The 17,393-nt window shown below is 36.5% G+C and overlaps 1 protein-coding gene and 1 long non-coding RNA gene across 3 annotated transcripts in view; both read left to right on the plus strand.

The window, feature by feature from the left end:
* The window catches only part of LOC127501281 (probable E3 ubiquitin-protein ligase HERC4), a 29,649-nt gene extending 15,596 nt beyond the window's left edge, over positions 1–14,053 (plus strand). The window contains exons 1-25 of one of the 2 annotated variants that reach the window (XM_051874397.1): positions 6,589–6,750; positions 7,197–7,438; positions 7,673–7,787; positions 7,872–7,948; positions 8,069–8,290; positions 8,388–8,479; positions 8,578–8,708; positions 8,901–9,028; positions 9,124–9,194; positions 9,280–9,386; positions 10,021–10,080; positions 10,173–10,278; positions 10,362–10,551; positions 10,632–10,795; positions 10,879–10,953; positions 11,049–11,147; positions 11,290–11,358; positions 11,877–12,023; positions 12,109–12,249; positions 12,327–12,493; positions 12,590–12,653; positions 12,738–12,796; positions 12,917–13,100; positions 13,182–13,281; positions 13,382–14,053. In XM_051874397.1, the coding sequence (XP_051730357.1) occupies positions 7,225–7,438; positions 7,673–7,787; positions 7,872–7,948; positions 8,069–8,290; positions 8,388–8,479; positions 8,578–8,708; positions 8,901–9,028; positions 9,124–9,194; positions 9,280–9,386; positions 10,021–10,080; positions 10,173–10,278; positions 10,362–10,551; positions 10,632–10,795; positions 10,879–10,953; positions 11,049–11,147; positions 11,290–11,358; positions 11,877–12,023; positions 12,109–12,249; positions 12,327–12,493; positions 12,590–12,653; positions 12,738–12,796; positions 12,917–13,100; positions 13,182–13,281; positions 13,382–13,596 (2,997 nt within the window). In that variant the 5' untranslated portion in view covers positions 6,589–6,750; positions 7,197–7,224 and the 3' untranslated portion in view covers positions 13,597–14,053. Of the gene's footprint in view, positions 1–6,588; positions 6,751–7,196; positions 7,439–7,672; positions 7,788–7,871; positions 7,949–8,068; positions 8,291–8,387; positions 8,480–8,577; positions 8,709–8,900; positions 9,029–9,123; positions 9,195–9,279; positions 9,387–10,020; positions 10,081–10,172; positions 10,279–10,361; positions 10,552–10,631; positions 10,796–10,878; positions 10,954–11,048; positions 11,148–11,289; positions 11,359–11,876; positions 12,024–12,108; positions 12,250–12,326; positions 12,494–12,589; positions 12,654–12,737; positions 12,797–12,916; positions 13,101–13,181; positions 13,282–13,381 lie in introns of those variants that run through there. The other variant, XM_051873588.1, reaches the window with a different exon arrangement.
* Positions 324–4,064, plus strand: LOC127509191 (uncharacterized). Its single transcript, XR_007929169.1, has 4 exons — positions 324–1,102; positions 1,961–2,032; positions 3,688–3,754; positions 3,869–4,064. It is a non-coding gene; the product is annotated as an uncharacterized LOC127509191 (long non-coding RNA).
* Positions 14,054–17,393: the final 3,340 nt, after the last annotated feature.

The following is a 17,393-nucleotide window of genomic DNA, read 5'->3' on the forward strand; positions in this document are numbered from 1 at the left end:
GCATCACATTTCTTCTGAATGATCTGCTCTCCATCATCATTCTTCAAGAAATTATGCAACCTGAGCAGCGTTTATGTTGTAAAACTGTATATGATCGTTTATATGTCACAAACAAATGAGCCTGCGTCCAAAGTATAATTTTTCAAAATGCAGCAGTTTTAGTTATAATATCCAAGCAGTGCTGTCGGAGTTTTATATCCTCCCGCTATTGTCATTGTAAATCTCACAAACAAAACTTTTAGCCAACGCCAAGACGTATGTTCTGTTTATCTTCCGCATGCGTACACATCTCTCTCGAGTCTCGACCATTAACGCAGCAAGCCATATTATTTTATAATTGTATAAAATAATCCAGAAAAAGCACAAATACGGCTGAGATGCCAAATTTAGCGGCTGGAATTAACTGAAGTAAAGTGAGGACTCACAGACAGCAGCGGCAATCTACCTGTCACTCAAGTGACCACGCCCTTAATTATGCAGAACTTTAAGGCTTAATATAATTTAAACGGATGAGTTGTAAAAAAATTCACCCCCCTCAGAGTTGTCATGAAGGGCAAAATTAGCAGTATAGACCAAAACCACAATTTGTACCAAGCTGTAAACATGTTTTTTTCTGCTGTAAATTTGGCCGTTTTAACATGGGACTCAATGAGATTCTGCTCTCTTTTGGAGCCTGTCCCTAGCGGCCAGTCGATGAATTGCAGTTTAAGTCACTTCCGTATTGGCTTCACGAGAAACTGAGGGAGGCTGCTGCTTGGTTTTACTACATAGGTTTCGTTATAAAATAAGTCACACCGCTAAAATGTTTATCTCAATTTGTTTATCTCAATTTGATCGTACTCAGACCTAGCGTCCCAGATAGCACACATACATGTGGCCGACGTCGGCCCCAGAGCGGGACGTCGGCCTCATATCTGTAACATCTAATAAGGATCGGCCAGGCATAGGCGCGTGTCTTCAGTCAGTGCTCTATTTCCAGCTCGTCGGCTTTGGGTCGGATCACGACTACAGGCCGATGCCGCGCTTATCTGTTTGCGCGTGACCATTCATCTCTGCAACCGACGAGAGAAATGGCGACTCCGGCGACATCTGTGGTTGTCAGGTAAGTTTTCACTTTAAGTGAATTAGAAAAATCTTTTGTTAATTCTGTGACACTTAAAAGTTACTAAGGCACTCGGTTTACTACAGGCAGTTTGTAATCACAATTTCTCGGAGGCGAAGGGCCAGATGAGCAGCGGAATGCTAGGTCAGCCCAGCTTGTTTAGCTCAGAAAAGTTTTTGTAAGTAGCCAAATTATCTGAACATATCTCGTCCTCCACAAAATAAACGGATCAGGTCATAAGCCGGTAATGGTAGATGTTTATTTATGTAAATACTGCGTGACTTTGACGTGTTTTAATGGGCGCGCGCGTTTTGAACATTCAAACGCTGGATGAGTTACCATGGTAACGGGCGGCACAGCAGTAACGGACAAGCTGCTAAATCTCCGTCTCTCGCTGTTGTTTTCTCTGCTTTCGGGTGAGTTTAGTCCCCAAAATCACATAAATAATATAAAACTGTTCTGGATACGTTTCTTACCTGTAATTGACACGCTTCTGTCGAATATTTACTTTACTGAAATAGTTTATTTTCTTCGAAAAAGTCCGTTAGCATAACCGTTTTCAGAACTGTTTGGCTAATATACTGAGCTCTTATGAAGTTTGCGTTTTTAATCACATCTTTATGTTCAGAAGAGAGGCTTTGATAGTTTTGTTAAGGTTTTGTTGGTAATCTCTCAATGGGTAATTTGAAGTGAGCTAATTTATTTAAACTGCTGTACTGACATCACTTACAGGAAGCGCGAAAATCGAATGAAACCAAATGAAATGATCTTTCATGGTAAACAGATTACCTCGATTACATTTAATGTTTAATAATTTAATACCAATCACATTGAAGAAAAAATGTTCTGTGATTTCAGGAATGAACAAATCTACAACACCGGAGGGGGAAGAGCTGCTGACAGGAGTAACTTTTACTTTAGGAAACTCAGGTGAACTGAGGAAGCTCATTAAATAACTTCATACGCATTTTTTCCACAAAGGGTAACGGTATGGGGAACAATTCTCACTTTAAACTAGTTGCTTATTAGCTTGCATATTGGCTGTTTATTATTACTTATAAAGCTGATATTAATGCCTTATTCTGCATGAATTTATTCTACAACATCCCTAAATCCTACCTGATATCCACCCTTAATTGCTAACAGTAACTACCTTACTGTCTATTAAAGGGTTAGTTCACCCAAAAATGAAAATTCTGTCATTTATTACTCACCCTCATGCCGTTCCACACCCGTAAGGCCTTTGTTAATCTTTGGAACACAAATTAAGATATTTTTGTTTAAATCCGGTTGCTCCGTGAGGCCTTCATAGGGAGCAATGACATTTCCTCTCTCAAGATCTATAAAGGTACTAAAAACATATTTAAACCAGTTCATGTGAGTACAGTGGTTCAATATTAATATTATAAAGCGACTAGAATATTTTTGGTGCACCAAAAAAAACAAAATAACGACTTATTTAGTGATGGCCGATTTCAAAACACTGCTTCAGGAAGCATCGGAGCACAATGAGCACAGTGTATCGAATCTGCTGTTCGGCGCGCCAAAGTCACGTGATTTCAGCTGTTGGCAGTTTGACACGCGATCTGAATCATGATTCGATACATGATTCATAACGCTCCGATGCTTCCTGAAGCAGTGTTTTGAAATCGGCTATCACGTTATTTTGTTGTTGTTTTTTGGCGCACCAAAAATATTCTCGTCGCTTTATAATATTAATATTGAACCACTGTACTCACATGAACTGATTTAAATATGTTTTTAGTACATTAATGGATCTTGAGAGAGGAAATGTCATTGCTGGCTGTCGGATTTTAACAAAAATATCTTAATTTGTGTTCCGAAGATGAATGAAGGTCTTACGGGTGTGGAACGGCATGAGGGTGAGTAATAAATGACAGAATTGTCATTTTTGGGTGAACTAACCCTTTAACCCCTGGTTGTTTCAGTGAGAGTGTCTGTGAAAAGCCTTTAGGGTAAAATAATCAGTGAAATGAGATTAGGTGACAAATGTTATATTGTTTGTATTTATGATAAACTATTATGATAACAGGATGTTATGGTCATTAATATATTTTCTCTAGGTCTTTTTTGAGTTATTTATTTGTATGTATTTTTTACTGATACATTCTTAATACATTTACTAAATATTTGGTAACACTTTACAAGAAGTTTCATTAGTTAAACATTAGTTAATTATTAACTAACATGAAGAACTATGAGCAATACATTTGTTGCTGTATTTACTAATCTTCGTTAATGTTAGTTAATGAAAATACAGTTGTTCATTGTTTGTTCACAGTGCATTAACTAATGATAACAAAATTGTAATAATGTATTAGTATCTAAGGTTAACTAATGGACCTTATTGTAAAGTGTTACCAAATACTTAAATAATTTAAATGCTGACTGGTTCCGGGGGTCAACAACTTTAGGCATTTAAGTTATTTTTCACATAAATCTGGTCAGCTTACACACTGCTCATACTCAGCCTCTAAAATGTTTGAATTGAATCACCAATACAATATCAGGGGGTAAAGATGTCATTAGAGTTCTTACAATTATGGCTGTGCTCTTGTTACCAGATGAGATGTGATCCCCAGCATTTGGCGCTGAGATTCTTCAGGACAAGGCCTTGATGCCATGAAGATGGTGAGTTTCCCCAATAGCTGCCACTACCCAGATCAAGAGACTGTATTAGTCTATCTGTATTAGTCTATTTTGATAGGTATATATATGTTATGTGTCTTTTCTTTTTCATTACAGCCCATAACTGACAGGCTTTCCTGTGTAAACCATCATATTTATCCAAATGAGGTTTGTAAATGCATGAATTCTTTATATTTTATATTAATCATTAATTTTGAATAAAAATTACTTATAGAAGAAAATGTGACAAGGCCTCTCACAAAATGCCATATTAAAGGAATATTCAGAGTGCAAGTCAAAACTGTTTCTTTTGGGCAATATTATGCTACAAATATTGAGCTAAAGTTAAATTGAACCTGGAATGTTGATTTATGTTACCATGCGATACTTTGTAATGGGCATGTACAATGGATTTTGAACTACTATTTTTATTGCAGGGTCTCTGGGATCTCCAGCTGAAGGCATGAAGACATCAGATCTTGGCCTGGACAGATGTACCAACAGTACACCACACCGACCTCTGCTTTTGCATGGATGGCTGATTACTACCATGTTCTGAGAGGGTATTACTATAGCAAAACTGAGCACCTGTGACAGTGGGATTTCTAGTTGTAAAGAATAATCACACAATGTTTTTTAGAAGTTGCAAACTTTTCTCTCTCTTACAAACACAACAGTTAAACCTTTTCAAATTCTTTTCTGGTGGTGCACAAGTCCTATTCTTCGAAACAGAAATTAAGATATTCATATGCTCACATTTAAGCTGCGGACACACGACCTTGAGCGTGCAAAATTTCTTCAGACACTGTAACTGGCGTGATATGATGTCTGCAGAGTCTTTTTATAAACATGCATCAACAAATAGTATATTCAAAATATAAAAATATACAAAATATATATTTTTTTTTTATTTAGCCAAGAGGTCACACCTACATGTAGCGATTTTGTACTCTTTACACATAGTCGTGTGATGTGAATTCGCAGGTCAGAGTTCCAAACCAAACTTTTTGCATGAGCTTGCGTTTCTGGTCTCATGCATTTGTGTGCATATGAATGGAGGTCAATGGAATGAAAAGCGTAGTGTGACCGCACCTTTATTCTGCAGTTGCAGCACACCTGTATCAAAAGTGTGAAGTCATGGACAGATTTTATTTGTGAACTGATATGCGAGATCTCACATATGACACATCAGTATGTGACATCCCACTCAAACACGTGCTCTATCCAGTGATAAACATGTTCTTGCCGTTATTAATCAATCCGTAATCAACACAGCACCACCCCGAAATTGCCTTGCACTGTAGAATTATGGTTTTGGCAAGAAATGAAAAATAGCCAATTATTTATTATAAATGCTACTATTTTACAATTAATATTTAAGACTATGTTAGAGAGGGATAGAAGCCATTTTTATGGATGATAGGATTTTTTCATTACAGGTCATTTATTTGAATGATCAGCAAAAATTTGAGCCAATGAGTTTAATAATTTGAATTCGTAGAATAAGATTAGTACAAATTTAACTGTTGTGTTTGTGAGAGAGAAAAGAAAACTACAAGTTTGCAAATCCTAATACATTTTCTCAGTGACTACTGAAATATTCTCTACAAATTCCACTGTCACAGGTGCTCAGTTTTGCTACAATAATACTATATATTATACAGAACATGGATAATTTGAGACAATATTCTGATTCTCATTTTACCAATGACAAACCACATCTATCTTATTAACAACTATTCATTTTGTGTATAATCAATATCTAAACAAGTGATATTTAATTGTTAACGAGGGATTGGCTGGACTCTGCTGACCCAATCAGTATTTCTCGTCCAATGGTCATACTTTAATTTTCCGGTTTCTCTAGTATTGCATCCTTCTCATGGGCATTTCATGACTTTTCAGTGTGGGTTAAACCTCTTTTTTGGCCCATAATATGTATTTTTTTAAAAAGTAATTAAAAATAGTTTTGTCTATGCTATTGAAATTGTGGGTTACATCTTTGTCACCTTTTTCACCCAAGGAGTTTACATTCCTGATAATACAAGAGCGAGGAACTTACATTTTAATTACAAAGGAAAACCAATTCATCTGCTATATTCTTCTGTCCTCCATTTTCATGGGTAAGATTTCTTTATAAACCATCTACTCACCCATATGTCTTTATTTTTGTGGAACACAAAAGGAGAGAGTCACTTAGTCTCAGTCACCTTTAGAAAAGAAACTGATAGTGAATTGAGACTGAGGCTGTCAGTCTCTTGATGTTCTGCCTTACATCTCCTTTAGTGCTCCAATAAAAATAACATGTTTGGTACAAAAGAGCATGACCAGTTTTGTTCATAAGTAAATATTGCTTTTAATTTTTTAACTTGAGCTTGTTTAGCCTGTAATTTTCTGTATACCTCTGCGTGTATCTGAATGTAAATGCCTTCTCTATTAGTCATATTGACGGGTTGTGTATATAGGAGGATGTATGCCTTAAACATGCAGGCTATCTGTAACTGTATTTTGTAAATATTAAAACAATGTTAACTGAATGTGATGTGTGATTATTACATAAACATGCTCATTTATCTATTAGTATTAAGTATTTGAGATTTTCAAAAACGAAAATGTGTTAACTGTGTAAAACTTCAGCCCAACTGAAATCAACATCGTTTCAGCGTGAGGTAAGCAAACGATCCGCGTCGATTTCCCGTTAGTTTTGAATGGCGTGTCTGACGTTGGTCTTTGATGTCGTGAGAAACATCGATTCTAGGTTGATTCTGTGTCAGTGTGCTATCTGGGTGTAGCCTGAAAGGTTCAGCCTAAATAAATAAAGGCCCTAGAAAGCCCCTGCACAGCGGCCAGTATTTACAGCTTTGGATCGTCCACACATCGGCCGGAGAGCATTCGCGATCAGAGGCCGACGCCTCGGCGACGTTTTCCCGATGAGCAAACGCTCCGTGAGCTACGTCCCGGCGATGGAACTTTGTCCATCGAGACAACATCGGCCCGACGTATGTGTGTTATGTGGGGTAGCGTGTATGTGTGTAGTAGGGCTGTCATGTACATGAAGTAGCTATAGAACTTTCGTTGCATGAAAAACAGATAACTTAAAAGTCAGTGACTATTAACTTTTTTGAGTCCATTACATTTTGCCAAACTCCTTTTGTGCCTAAGTAAAATAAATGACGTTATACTGGTTTCGAACAACACGAGAGAAAAATAACGAGAATATTAATCTTGGTTGAAATATAGTTTTTGTTTCGTTTTCCAATTATTAGTCCTCATTCCTCATTTACATTTTCTTTGTTGTACGGTTTAGCTAATCACTCTCTATTGACAGCATCAAACATGGTATGATTCCCAAACACTTTCATTTAGTGGGAAATCGAACAAGTTTCGTTTTGGCTGAAACCAGCGTGTTTCCGGTTTCAGTTCAATATGACTGTGTGTTCCTCAGTCAGCTGGAGGATCCGTCAGCTGTGAACATGTTGTGCTGCTGGAAAGCGCAAGTCACAGAGGGCTTCGGTCTGTTACAGCCTGACAAAAACAAACATGGCAGTTGTGGAATACGATCCATGTGTCCGAAATCAGCAGTTCAGGACATGTCAGCTGGAAGGAGTTTTGTTGGATTTATCCGGGATGGGAAGGTCTCGATCTTGAGATTGCGCGATGAAGGCAGTAATCATGTTGGAAAACTAAGTATGATACACTAAATTACACTTTTTTTCATTCATAAAGTTAAAAACATTATTATACTTAGCAGACAGATGTCATATATAAAAGTACATGAGCTACTGAGCCAGACTATCTTTGTGACTTATTAATGAAGTAATTATTAGTTAAGTGTGTTACTAGCTATATTAGAAATAATCTGTTTTTATGTTTATAGTCTGAACAGAAGTTAAACTCATCAAAATATTTTATTTACTCCAGAGCAAATACAGCTAAAGAATGACAGAATCAGATCGATTGTCTGTGGAGGAGCTGGTGCGGTTCTTCTTGCTTATGCAGGAAGAGTTCTCATTATGGACAAATCTGCTGTGTGCCGGTATGATTTTGTAGGCATAACAGTATAAATTACCATAAATGTTAATAACAAATGTATATCTGACAGACTGTCTTGTCCCTGCAGGCCTCTCAAAGGTCTGGGAAACAGGCAGGTGATTCAGATCACATGTGGAGACCAGCATTCAATGGCACTAACCAAGGGTATTCATGACAATTTCATCTAACATCTGATGATTTGTTTTAATCTTTTGACGTCTTATGATTGACATGAATTGATTGGTATTTGAGTGTAGATATGCAGAGCTGTTGTTGGTCTTTCAGATGGTCAGTTGTTCGTATGGGGTGAAAACTCTCACGGTCAGCTGGGTTTAGGGAAGGGAGAGCTGAGCACTCTGTCTCCTCAACCGCTCAAATCTATGTGTGGGATCCCACTGGCTCAGATCAGCGCTGGAGGAGACCACAGCTTTGTGTTGTCTCTCTCTGGAGTCGTGTTCGGATGGGGAAAGAACTCGGCTGGACAGCTGGGCCTCGGAGATACTACAGGTCTGAATACTTCATCATGTACAAACTAAATCAGTAATAGTATAAAAGCACATATAAATGTACTACATCTGTGCAATTTACTGTTTTTCCACAACAGACAGACACGTCCCAACTATTGTAAATAGTCTGAACCGAAAGAAAATTGTGTCCATCTCATGTGGAGGAGAACACACTGCCACTCTATCAAAGGTAGTATGTTGTAATATATCATACATTTATGTTTTTGATATTAGATAAGAGGATTCAACAAGCTTGACAGAAAATGTAGTAAATAGTTTATGTTTCAGGGTGGCACAGTATTCACATTTGGATCAGGAGGTTTTGGTCAGCTTGGGCACAACTCGTTTAAAGATGAACATCATCCGCGGGTGGTTGCTGAACTGTGGGGATCTAAAGTGTCACAGGTCACATGTGGGAGGTAAACTAGACTTTTCATAAGCAATCAGTGTTTCAGAGCAGTAGTGCAGATTTATTTATGCACACAAACTTCTTTAGCTCTCATGCAGCACATAACTACAATTCCTCATGTGGTTAAGATAAATATTAGCCCAAATACAAGTCTTTTTATGGTTCAAGTTCAGTTCAGTAATTTATTTTTTCTTGTATAAAGACGTCACACACTCGTATCAGTCTCATCGTCAAAGCTGATCTATTCATTTGGATGTGGGATGCAAGGGCAGCTGGGAAATGGAGAAATGATCAAGCGGTCTGTGCCTTTACTGGTGGATCTGTCAAACGGTAGATAAAATGATCTTGTGGCAGTATGTTATTTTGTTATGAATATTTTTATATTCGTGATGTTGCTGAGAACTCTAAATGTTTGTTGCACACAGAATGTGATCATGAATATATGATTGAAAAACTCATCGCTGGGGAGAATCATTCCTTTGCCTTGTTTTTCAAAGTAGGACAGGCAGTTTTCATTCATAAATAGTTTAACATATAAATTATTGTAGGATAATATTTTTACTATGTTATATTATTTGTAGGTGCTTAAAAGTAAGCCAAAATCCACTCTCAGAGGGGTTCTGACATTAAATGACAGAATGATTGACCGATGGGTGTCTGGAAGTGATTCATGGGCAACAATAAAGAAGTGAGTGTTTGACGTATCTAGTTTTTGTATACTATGTCCATGTCGCTTTTAAAATATTGTGAAAATGCATGTGGAGCTGTGTGTCGTGACCTTAAAGGGTTAGTTCACCCAAAAATGAAAATTCTGTCATCATTTGCTCACCCCCTCATGTTGCTTTCTGCAGAGCTTTCTGCCCCTCCATAGACAGCTACCACTACGACTACCACTTTGGCGCTTCAAAAAGTTCATAAAGAGATCGTAAAACTAATCCATATGAATTAAGCGGTTTAGTCCAAATTTTCTGAAGAGACTCGAATGCTTTATATGATGAACAGATTTAATTTAGATTTAACCAACGGAAGCTCGAGCAGAAAATTTGGAACGACATGAGGGGGTGAGTAAATGATGACAGAATTTTCATTTTTGGGTGAACTAACCCTTTAATGCATTCGTTAAACTTACTATTAAATAGCAGAAATTAGAGGTAGTATTTATTTTATATCATGTTTACACAATTTAGTATGTAGATCTTAATCTTAGGTATGTAGGATTCTTCCTAAATTAGAGGTTGTGATCTAATAATGTAATAGAGCAATTTTATATATTAGAGTAATGCATATAAATGGACTAAAAAGTATTGTTTTGTCATTTACAGAGAAATAAACACATTGTTCTCTTCTGCTGCCTCTCTGAATGGAAGTTACCTCAAAACAAGGTAAAATTAGAGTCTTATCTAGTAATTTCTCCTCCTTATGCCAAAAATGATTTCTTCCATCACAGATTTCATGTAACGTTCTGTCTTTGTAGTTGTGATGAACATTATCAGACGTCTGTGCAGCATTGTGGGTTGGATTTTGATCTGGTTAAAACATCCTTTGCAAAGTTATCAGAGAATGAAAGGTTGATCTCAGAGGTAATGATGAATCCAACATTTACAAAACATGTTCAGTACATTTTAAACAGTGAGATGCAGTTGATGTTTTTTTTGTACCTCAGGTAGTGAAGGTGGTTCAACAGAAACTGCTGCCATCTCTGAATCCAAATCCAACTGGTGTTGAAGCTCTGAGACTTTACCTTGTCCTCCCTGAGCTCATCAGAGGACTCCAGGAACAACAAAGAACTGAACTCACTGGAGCACTGGCCTCCAAAATCCTTCATCTGAATCCTGCTGCTCACAAGGTGTTAGGTAAAGATGGAGGACATTTACATCCTTTGTGTTGTTGTCCTTGTAGTATTTATCTAAGTATTTGTATGATATATTCTCAGAGATGTACTGGTCCAAACTCCCTGATGATTGGCTCAAAGGCTTGGTGAAGTTATTTCGCAAAGAATCTGCTGAGCTGATTGGCCAGATTTCTTGTGGTAAAACTGGCCATGACTTAACTAGATGCCTGCAGAACTTTTTGCAGATCCTTCAGATGCTCTATGAGGTGCCTTTTTTAAATATTTGATCACAAGATGAAATTTAATCTTATCATTGTATAATAGTTTATACTTTGTCTCGGTTGTGAAGGTCTGTTGCAGTTGCCACAATGACGTCACAAACGGTGATTTCATCATTTATGAGGTCAATGATCTCCTAGATATGGTGAGAACCAAAGCAATAGTGAATTCTGTTTCACAAAGATATTTTTGGACAAAAACCATAATACCAGAAATTTCTCTTTTTCTATACATCAATAGCTGCAGGTCACCTTGGCAGACCTGGCAGGAATGATGTTAATGGGCCGTTGTTTCACTGAAGATTTCAATGATTTGGTGATGCTGAAAGATTACTACCTTGTGAGTATTCAAGGCTTCTGACAAGATACACATGAAAATTTAAGAGATTTCAAAATTTCAGAGATTTGCATGACATTTTTTAATGTTCTGTGTTCAGTAACTTTAACGAATCTTACAGTACTTCAATGGATCTTTCTTTCAGGGAATTACTGAAATATTGGTCAAGTTCCCTTTTGCAGCTGACACCTTATCTAAACGGAGAATGTTTTGTGTAAGTCAGAGATGGATGTACTCAGTCATACATATGCAAAATAACTTAATTTTTAACAGTTACACTCAAACCTGTATGACTTTCTTTCTTATGTGGGACACAAAATACACTCTTAGATAAAAAGGCTGAGTGGGATTCTATATAGAACTCTAGTATTCTTGACTCCATTTTTTTATGCCAAAAAGGTTCTATAAGGAGAAATGTCTTAAATGATTGCATAATACCCTCATGTTTAAAAGGTTATTTCAATTTTTCCCTAGTGATAAAGTATGTTTACAAGCTGTTTAATTCATAAGATGTAATTATAAATGAAAAATTAATTAAAACAAAATAAATTAATTGAAACTAAATCCATAAAATGATCTCCTAATGTGACCACAATGGAAGTCTCCCATAATACTGCAGAAGAGAGAAAGTCATACAGGTTTGCAATGACACAAGGGTGAGTAAATGATGACAGAATTTACATTTCTGGGTGAACTACCCCTTTAAAGTTAACATAATTGTACCTCTTTTAGTACTTGCAGATGCGTGTACAGTTCTCTCCTGACCAAGAGATGCTCATGTTAAATGACAACGCGATGCGCATAAACAGGGAATCACTGTTGACAGACACGCTAGAGTATCTCAGACAAAACACCCACTCATTTTATCATCAGTTACAGGTAAAGAATTACAGAATTGAAATCAGAGTTTAAAAGTCTGACAGTGCATTTTACCTTTATATTTATGAAAATGTCTCCTGTACAGGTGGTGTTCATTGGGGAGAATGGAACAGATATGAGGGGCTTATCAGCAGAATTCTTCACCCTCCTTTCCCAGTCTCTTCTCAAATGGGAGAAAAGGGTGCTGGAGGTCCATGAGAATTCATTGGTTTGGTTCAATCCTGATGTAAGCTTTACTCCAAACAATCCTTATTCCTCCTTATGTGGTCTTCCCCATATATCAATATGTTTTGGTCTTTTCAGCACACGCAAGGTAATAGGGATTTTTACTATCTTGGCGTTATCTGTGGAATGGCGCTGTACAACCATCATTACATAGACATTAACTTCCCACTGGCCTTGTTCAAGAAACTGCTCAAGCTGAGTCCCACTCTGAATGATCTGGAGGAACTGTCCCCTGTGGAGGCCAGGTAAACGGTTAAAACCATTAGATTTTATACATTGTTTCACAGTGCTTTTACAGTGCAGGTCATGTTTTTAATTGTATTTTTAAAATCCCACATTAGAAGTTTGAAAAACCTTCTTGAGGAGGATGAGGACGTCGTGGATATACTCTTTTTGGATTTCACAGTAATACAGTTTGTATGGTTCACTTGTATATAAGTGTACACAGCTGTTGTTTAAATGCTTACATTAGCCTTTTACCTGTTTCAGGTCAAAGGGCAAGAGCTCATTCCAAACGGAGGTCAAATTCAAGTGACCAAAGTTAATAGGTACTGTTATATCTGTCTATCTGTCTCTATCAATCAGTCAATCGTTCTATAGACCTATCTATCTATTTATCATCTGTCTGTCTATCTATCCATCTGTTTGTCTATCTATCTATCTTGCAGACAGAAGTATGTGGATTTGTATGTCGACTTTGTTTTCAACAAGTCCGTGAAGAATCAGTTCAAGCATTTTTCAAGTGGTTTCTCTAAGGGCTGTCCACTCGATATCTGGAGCATGTTCCACCCTGAGGAACTCCAGGAGCTTCTCCAAGGCTCCCCTAAATATGAATGGCAGGAGCTTCAAACGGTAAATGTATTTGCAAAACTTGCAAATTTCTAACAAGCATTTAACATTTAGTATTTAAGACTTTTTCTGCTTCATCTTCAGTTGGCTTCCTATGAAAGATGTTCTGCCTCTGATGAGCTTATCAAGAACTTCTGGACTGTTTTCTTTGAGTTCTCTGAAGAGAATAAGAAGAGATTTCTGAGTAAGCTTTAACTTGAACATATGAATTTTTTCTTTTCTTTTTTGCATCATTTGGACATTTAAGAAATGTTAACTTTACTGCCCGCTCTATTTTTCTTCAGTGTTCTTGTATGGAACAGACCGTGTACCTGTGGGAGGTTTCTCAAAGCGCCCTCTGACGATTTGTCAGTCAGACGGTCCTGATCCAGATGACCGTTTGCCAGAGGCCCAGACCTGTTTTGGCAGATTAATTCTTCCCAAATACAGCAATATCAACACACTTCGCAACAAGCTAGTACATGCAATCAACTTTTGTAAGGTTTTTGGACGAGGGTGAACAACCCCTCGAGGTTCCAAACCCCCAAGGTTCCCAAGCCCAAAATATATGAAACAAGTGTATGTTGATAAAACTTGTAGCTTATTGGTTTTTAAAATGGTACATGAATTGTGTGATTTAACTTTCACTGAGCTTCTTTCAGTCACAAATTTGAAATATAGATGCGACACAGCTCAGTCAGTTTAAATATTTATCATAAAAACTGTAAATAATTGTAAATGAACAATATCAGAGCTATAGATATTCTATTTTTTTTAGTATTTTAAATTACTTTTCATTGTTTATGCTTTACAGCCTGGCAGAGTAACTGAACTAAGGCATTTTGTAATTTTTATTATCATATTATATAATATGATGCATTAATGCATGTACTCTAGTATGTCACCTCATGTCCTGTTATTTGTTGGTTCTTCAAACATATTAAAATGCTTAAATTAAAAAACAACAACAAAAAAAACATGTTGAAGTAAATGTCACAGGTTTGGTGGCTGTAATAAAACACACAACAAAGGAGATCCTTATAACTCAAAACACATACAAGACACTACACAACCACTTTAACTCAAACAGGATCAATCCAGGACAGAAGAGAGCTGAAAACTGAAGGCTTAAATACAGATCTGAACAAAGGGAGAAACGAAGACACACCTGAACAGAATACTCTAATAAATCAGTATCCATAGGAACAAACTGACAGGGAGCGAAGGAAAGGATAACTCATTAGGGGGCTGTTTGAAACTAAAATGGAAAAGACACATTAAAGTGAAAACAAAAAAAAATTCTTCTGACTGAATTTTTTTTCAGGCCAAGTCATATTCCTTTGACCGACACTTAAATCTATGAAAAAATTATATTTACCTTGACAAATAATCAACCATCTACACAACTTTTTTTTAATTTTTAGGTAGGCCAGCCAGTGAAAATTCACAACATCGATATGACAGCTAAAATTACTAGCCTACTAATATAATTTAAAACATTATTAAAGACAAACAGTAATACAACAATAACAAATAATCAAACAAGCAAAAGCACAAAAAAAAAAAAAAAAAAACCTATGTAATAAAGATACAAATTAATTAATGCTTTTCAAGTTTTTCAGGTAGGTCTAACAGTAGTTTTCAGGTACAGAAATATAATAAAGTAAGCAAATAAAGATATATAATAAAGTAAGCAAAAACACTGCATAATCTTCACTGTATAAATTAAACATTCTTTATCCTTAATAAAACTGATTATAAATTTACAAAAGTTATTCAGTCAAGAGCAGTGAGTGATTTTTTATGTCCTTTGTTGTTTGATTAACATTAAAAACTAGGCTACTGTCACTTTAAGAGCGAATGCAAAGATAATATACTGATGGTGGACACTTGCACACACGCGTAAACTATAACGTTCACTTAAGACATAACCGACTATGTTTACTAGGATACTCGCTATTTTTTGACAATTTCGTGTGAATTTGTCCATTAAATTGCAAAAAGACATGTAAGAGAGCTCGGTATTCGCGCGCGCCGCGCTGTCTCTCGGCTGTGTGGGCGAGCGCTTTGGAATCTGATCACCCACTGGCGCACAAAACTTTACACACACAGTGCGCGTGAAAAATTAGCTCCCTTTCGAGTCTTCTTGTCAAAACTTTCGTTACGATTGCCGCGCTGGCCTGTCAACAGTCCTGAGAGTCGTTCACATTTGTTCACGTACATGTATTACAATTTATAAAAATGCCAGCTGGTTTCATATACTCGCCAGTGCCGGTTTTTACTTGCATTTGGCGCTTGGCGAGTGTTAATTTTAGGCCCTGATTATAAGTGTGTCCATGCTAGCTGAAATAGTTCTACCTCAGCCGTAGCCTGACATGCACTTCTCCCAAGCTAAGCGGGAATGGAAAACCAGGAGTGGATCCAGAGGAGCTCCACTCCAGGCTTTGATCACATCCCCCTCAGCAGGGTGAATACACCTCGTCTTTTCTTAATTTTAAGACCTGTTCAAACTAAAATTAAGACATTTATTACACTATTTGAGAAATTTATTTTTTTCTATTTATGTAGTTCCAAACGTAGGTTCGGGAGGAGCATAAACATTCAGTCCTGTCAATCATCATTACGAGCGTATATAAGCAGCAGTCACTGCGTCATCCCAGCGACAATTCTTCCAGCATCCCTCCTCCTCCCCATGTCCTCCTCTATTTCTCTTATTCTCCCTCTACGCAGTACTGTTATAGGGGGGGTTTAACTCCCCAGCAAGCAATTTTATGTCTAAAAGACTAGTCATCAATTAGACCGCTATTGAACTACATATTTATGTCTAATAGACAGTGAATATGGGTCTAGGCTAAAACAAGGCTTAATTTGGGTTGTCAGTGAAAATTTAATAGACGTTTAACGGCAGCCCAAGAATAGACTAGTCATCAAATACACAGCTAATGAATGACTATATATATACATGTTATAGACAACAAAATAATGTCTAAAGGATTCTTTTCACTTAAATATAACAGGTTCTCATAAATGACAATCCATTCAAACAAATTAAATATAAAAGGTTTTATTTAGAAAAAGAACTCAAGATAATACAAAATGAAAAAGAAATAATTAAATAAAATTTTACAAATACAATACAATTAAATATATATATATATATATATATATATATATATTTTTTTTTTTTTAAATATGAAACATTTACAACTTTACAAAAAAAAATGACAAAAAAAAAAGGTAAATAAAAAAGGTTAACAATGTTTTTGGTTTATAAAACAATCTGATTAATTGTTGGTTTCAAAAAATTGACATCAATTTGATGTTTTTTTTTCCGACATCAATTGGGCATCAGTGTGTGGATGTCAAATTGACGTCCATTTGACATCCACACACTGATTTCCAATTGATGTTGAAAAAAATATCAAATTGATGACAAAAAACGGGTCAAAAATGCAAATCAAACTGACTTCAAAAATTTGACGTCCATTTGACATCCACACAGTGATATTCTTTCGACCACCAAAATAACGACACAAAAGCAATGCAATGAAAGAAAAATACAAAGTTCTATCATGAAACTCTAAATGCGCAGACTAATAGGTCCTTAACTCAACTGCTCGTAATCACATCATTATTTATAGGACACAGATGATTGGTTTCTGCTGTATTAGTAGCCAATGAGCTTGCATGCTCAGTCTTCAAATACATGAGTAGCATTTGCCTTAGCAGTACAGCACACTTTCAGAAACCCTCCACCTTCCCCAGCTCCACCTGTATAGATCTGCTACGGGTAATTCATGTACGTTATATCACTCATACTAACATACTGTAGCAATCCACAAAATAATTAAAGCTCTCTAAACAAGCATGGATAACCACCTAGATCAGTAATCCTCACTATATCTTCCAAGTAATCCACACCAGCAGGATAAAGTCAACAAGCAAGTTGCCACAATAAAAAACACGCATCTGCCTAGTACAATATAAAATGCATTTAGCCACTGCCATTCTGATAATACAAAACTGTTAAAGTGTACAAGTTGCTTTAAAGGTGGGGTAAGTAGATTTTCAAAAACGCTGTTGGACATTGTTGATATCCATTCACTGATGTCCAATTGACATTAAAAAAAACCCCATCAAATTGACGTCCACACACTGATGTCCAATTGATGTTGGAAAAAAAAAATGTCATATTGACGTCAAAAACTTGACATCCATTTGACGTCCACACACTGATGTCCAATTGATATCGAAAAAAACCCATCAAATTGACAGCAATTTTTTTATGTCAATTTGACGTCCACACACTGATGTTCA

Source organism: Ctenopharyngodon idella, chromosome 1 (assembly GCF_019924925.1).
Source record: "Ctenopharyngodon idella isolate HZGC_01 chromosome 1, HZGC01, whole genome shotgun sequence".
Classification (NCBI taxonomy): Eukaryota; Metazoa; Chordata; class Actinopteri; order Cypriniformes; family Xenocyprididae; genus Ctenopharyngodon; species Ctenopharyngodon idella.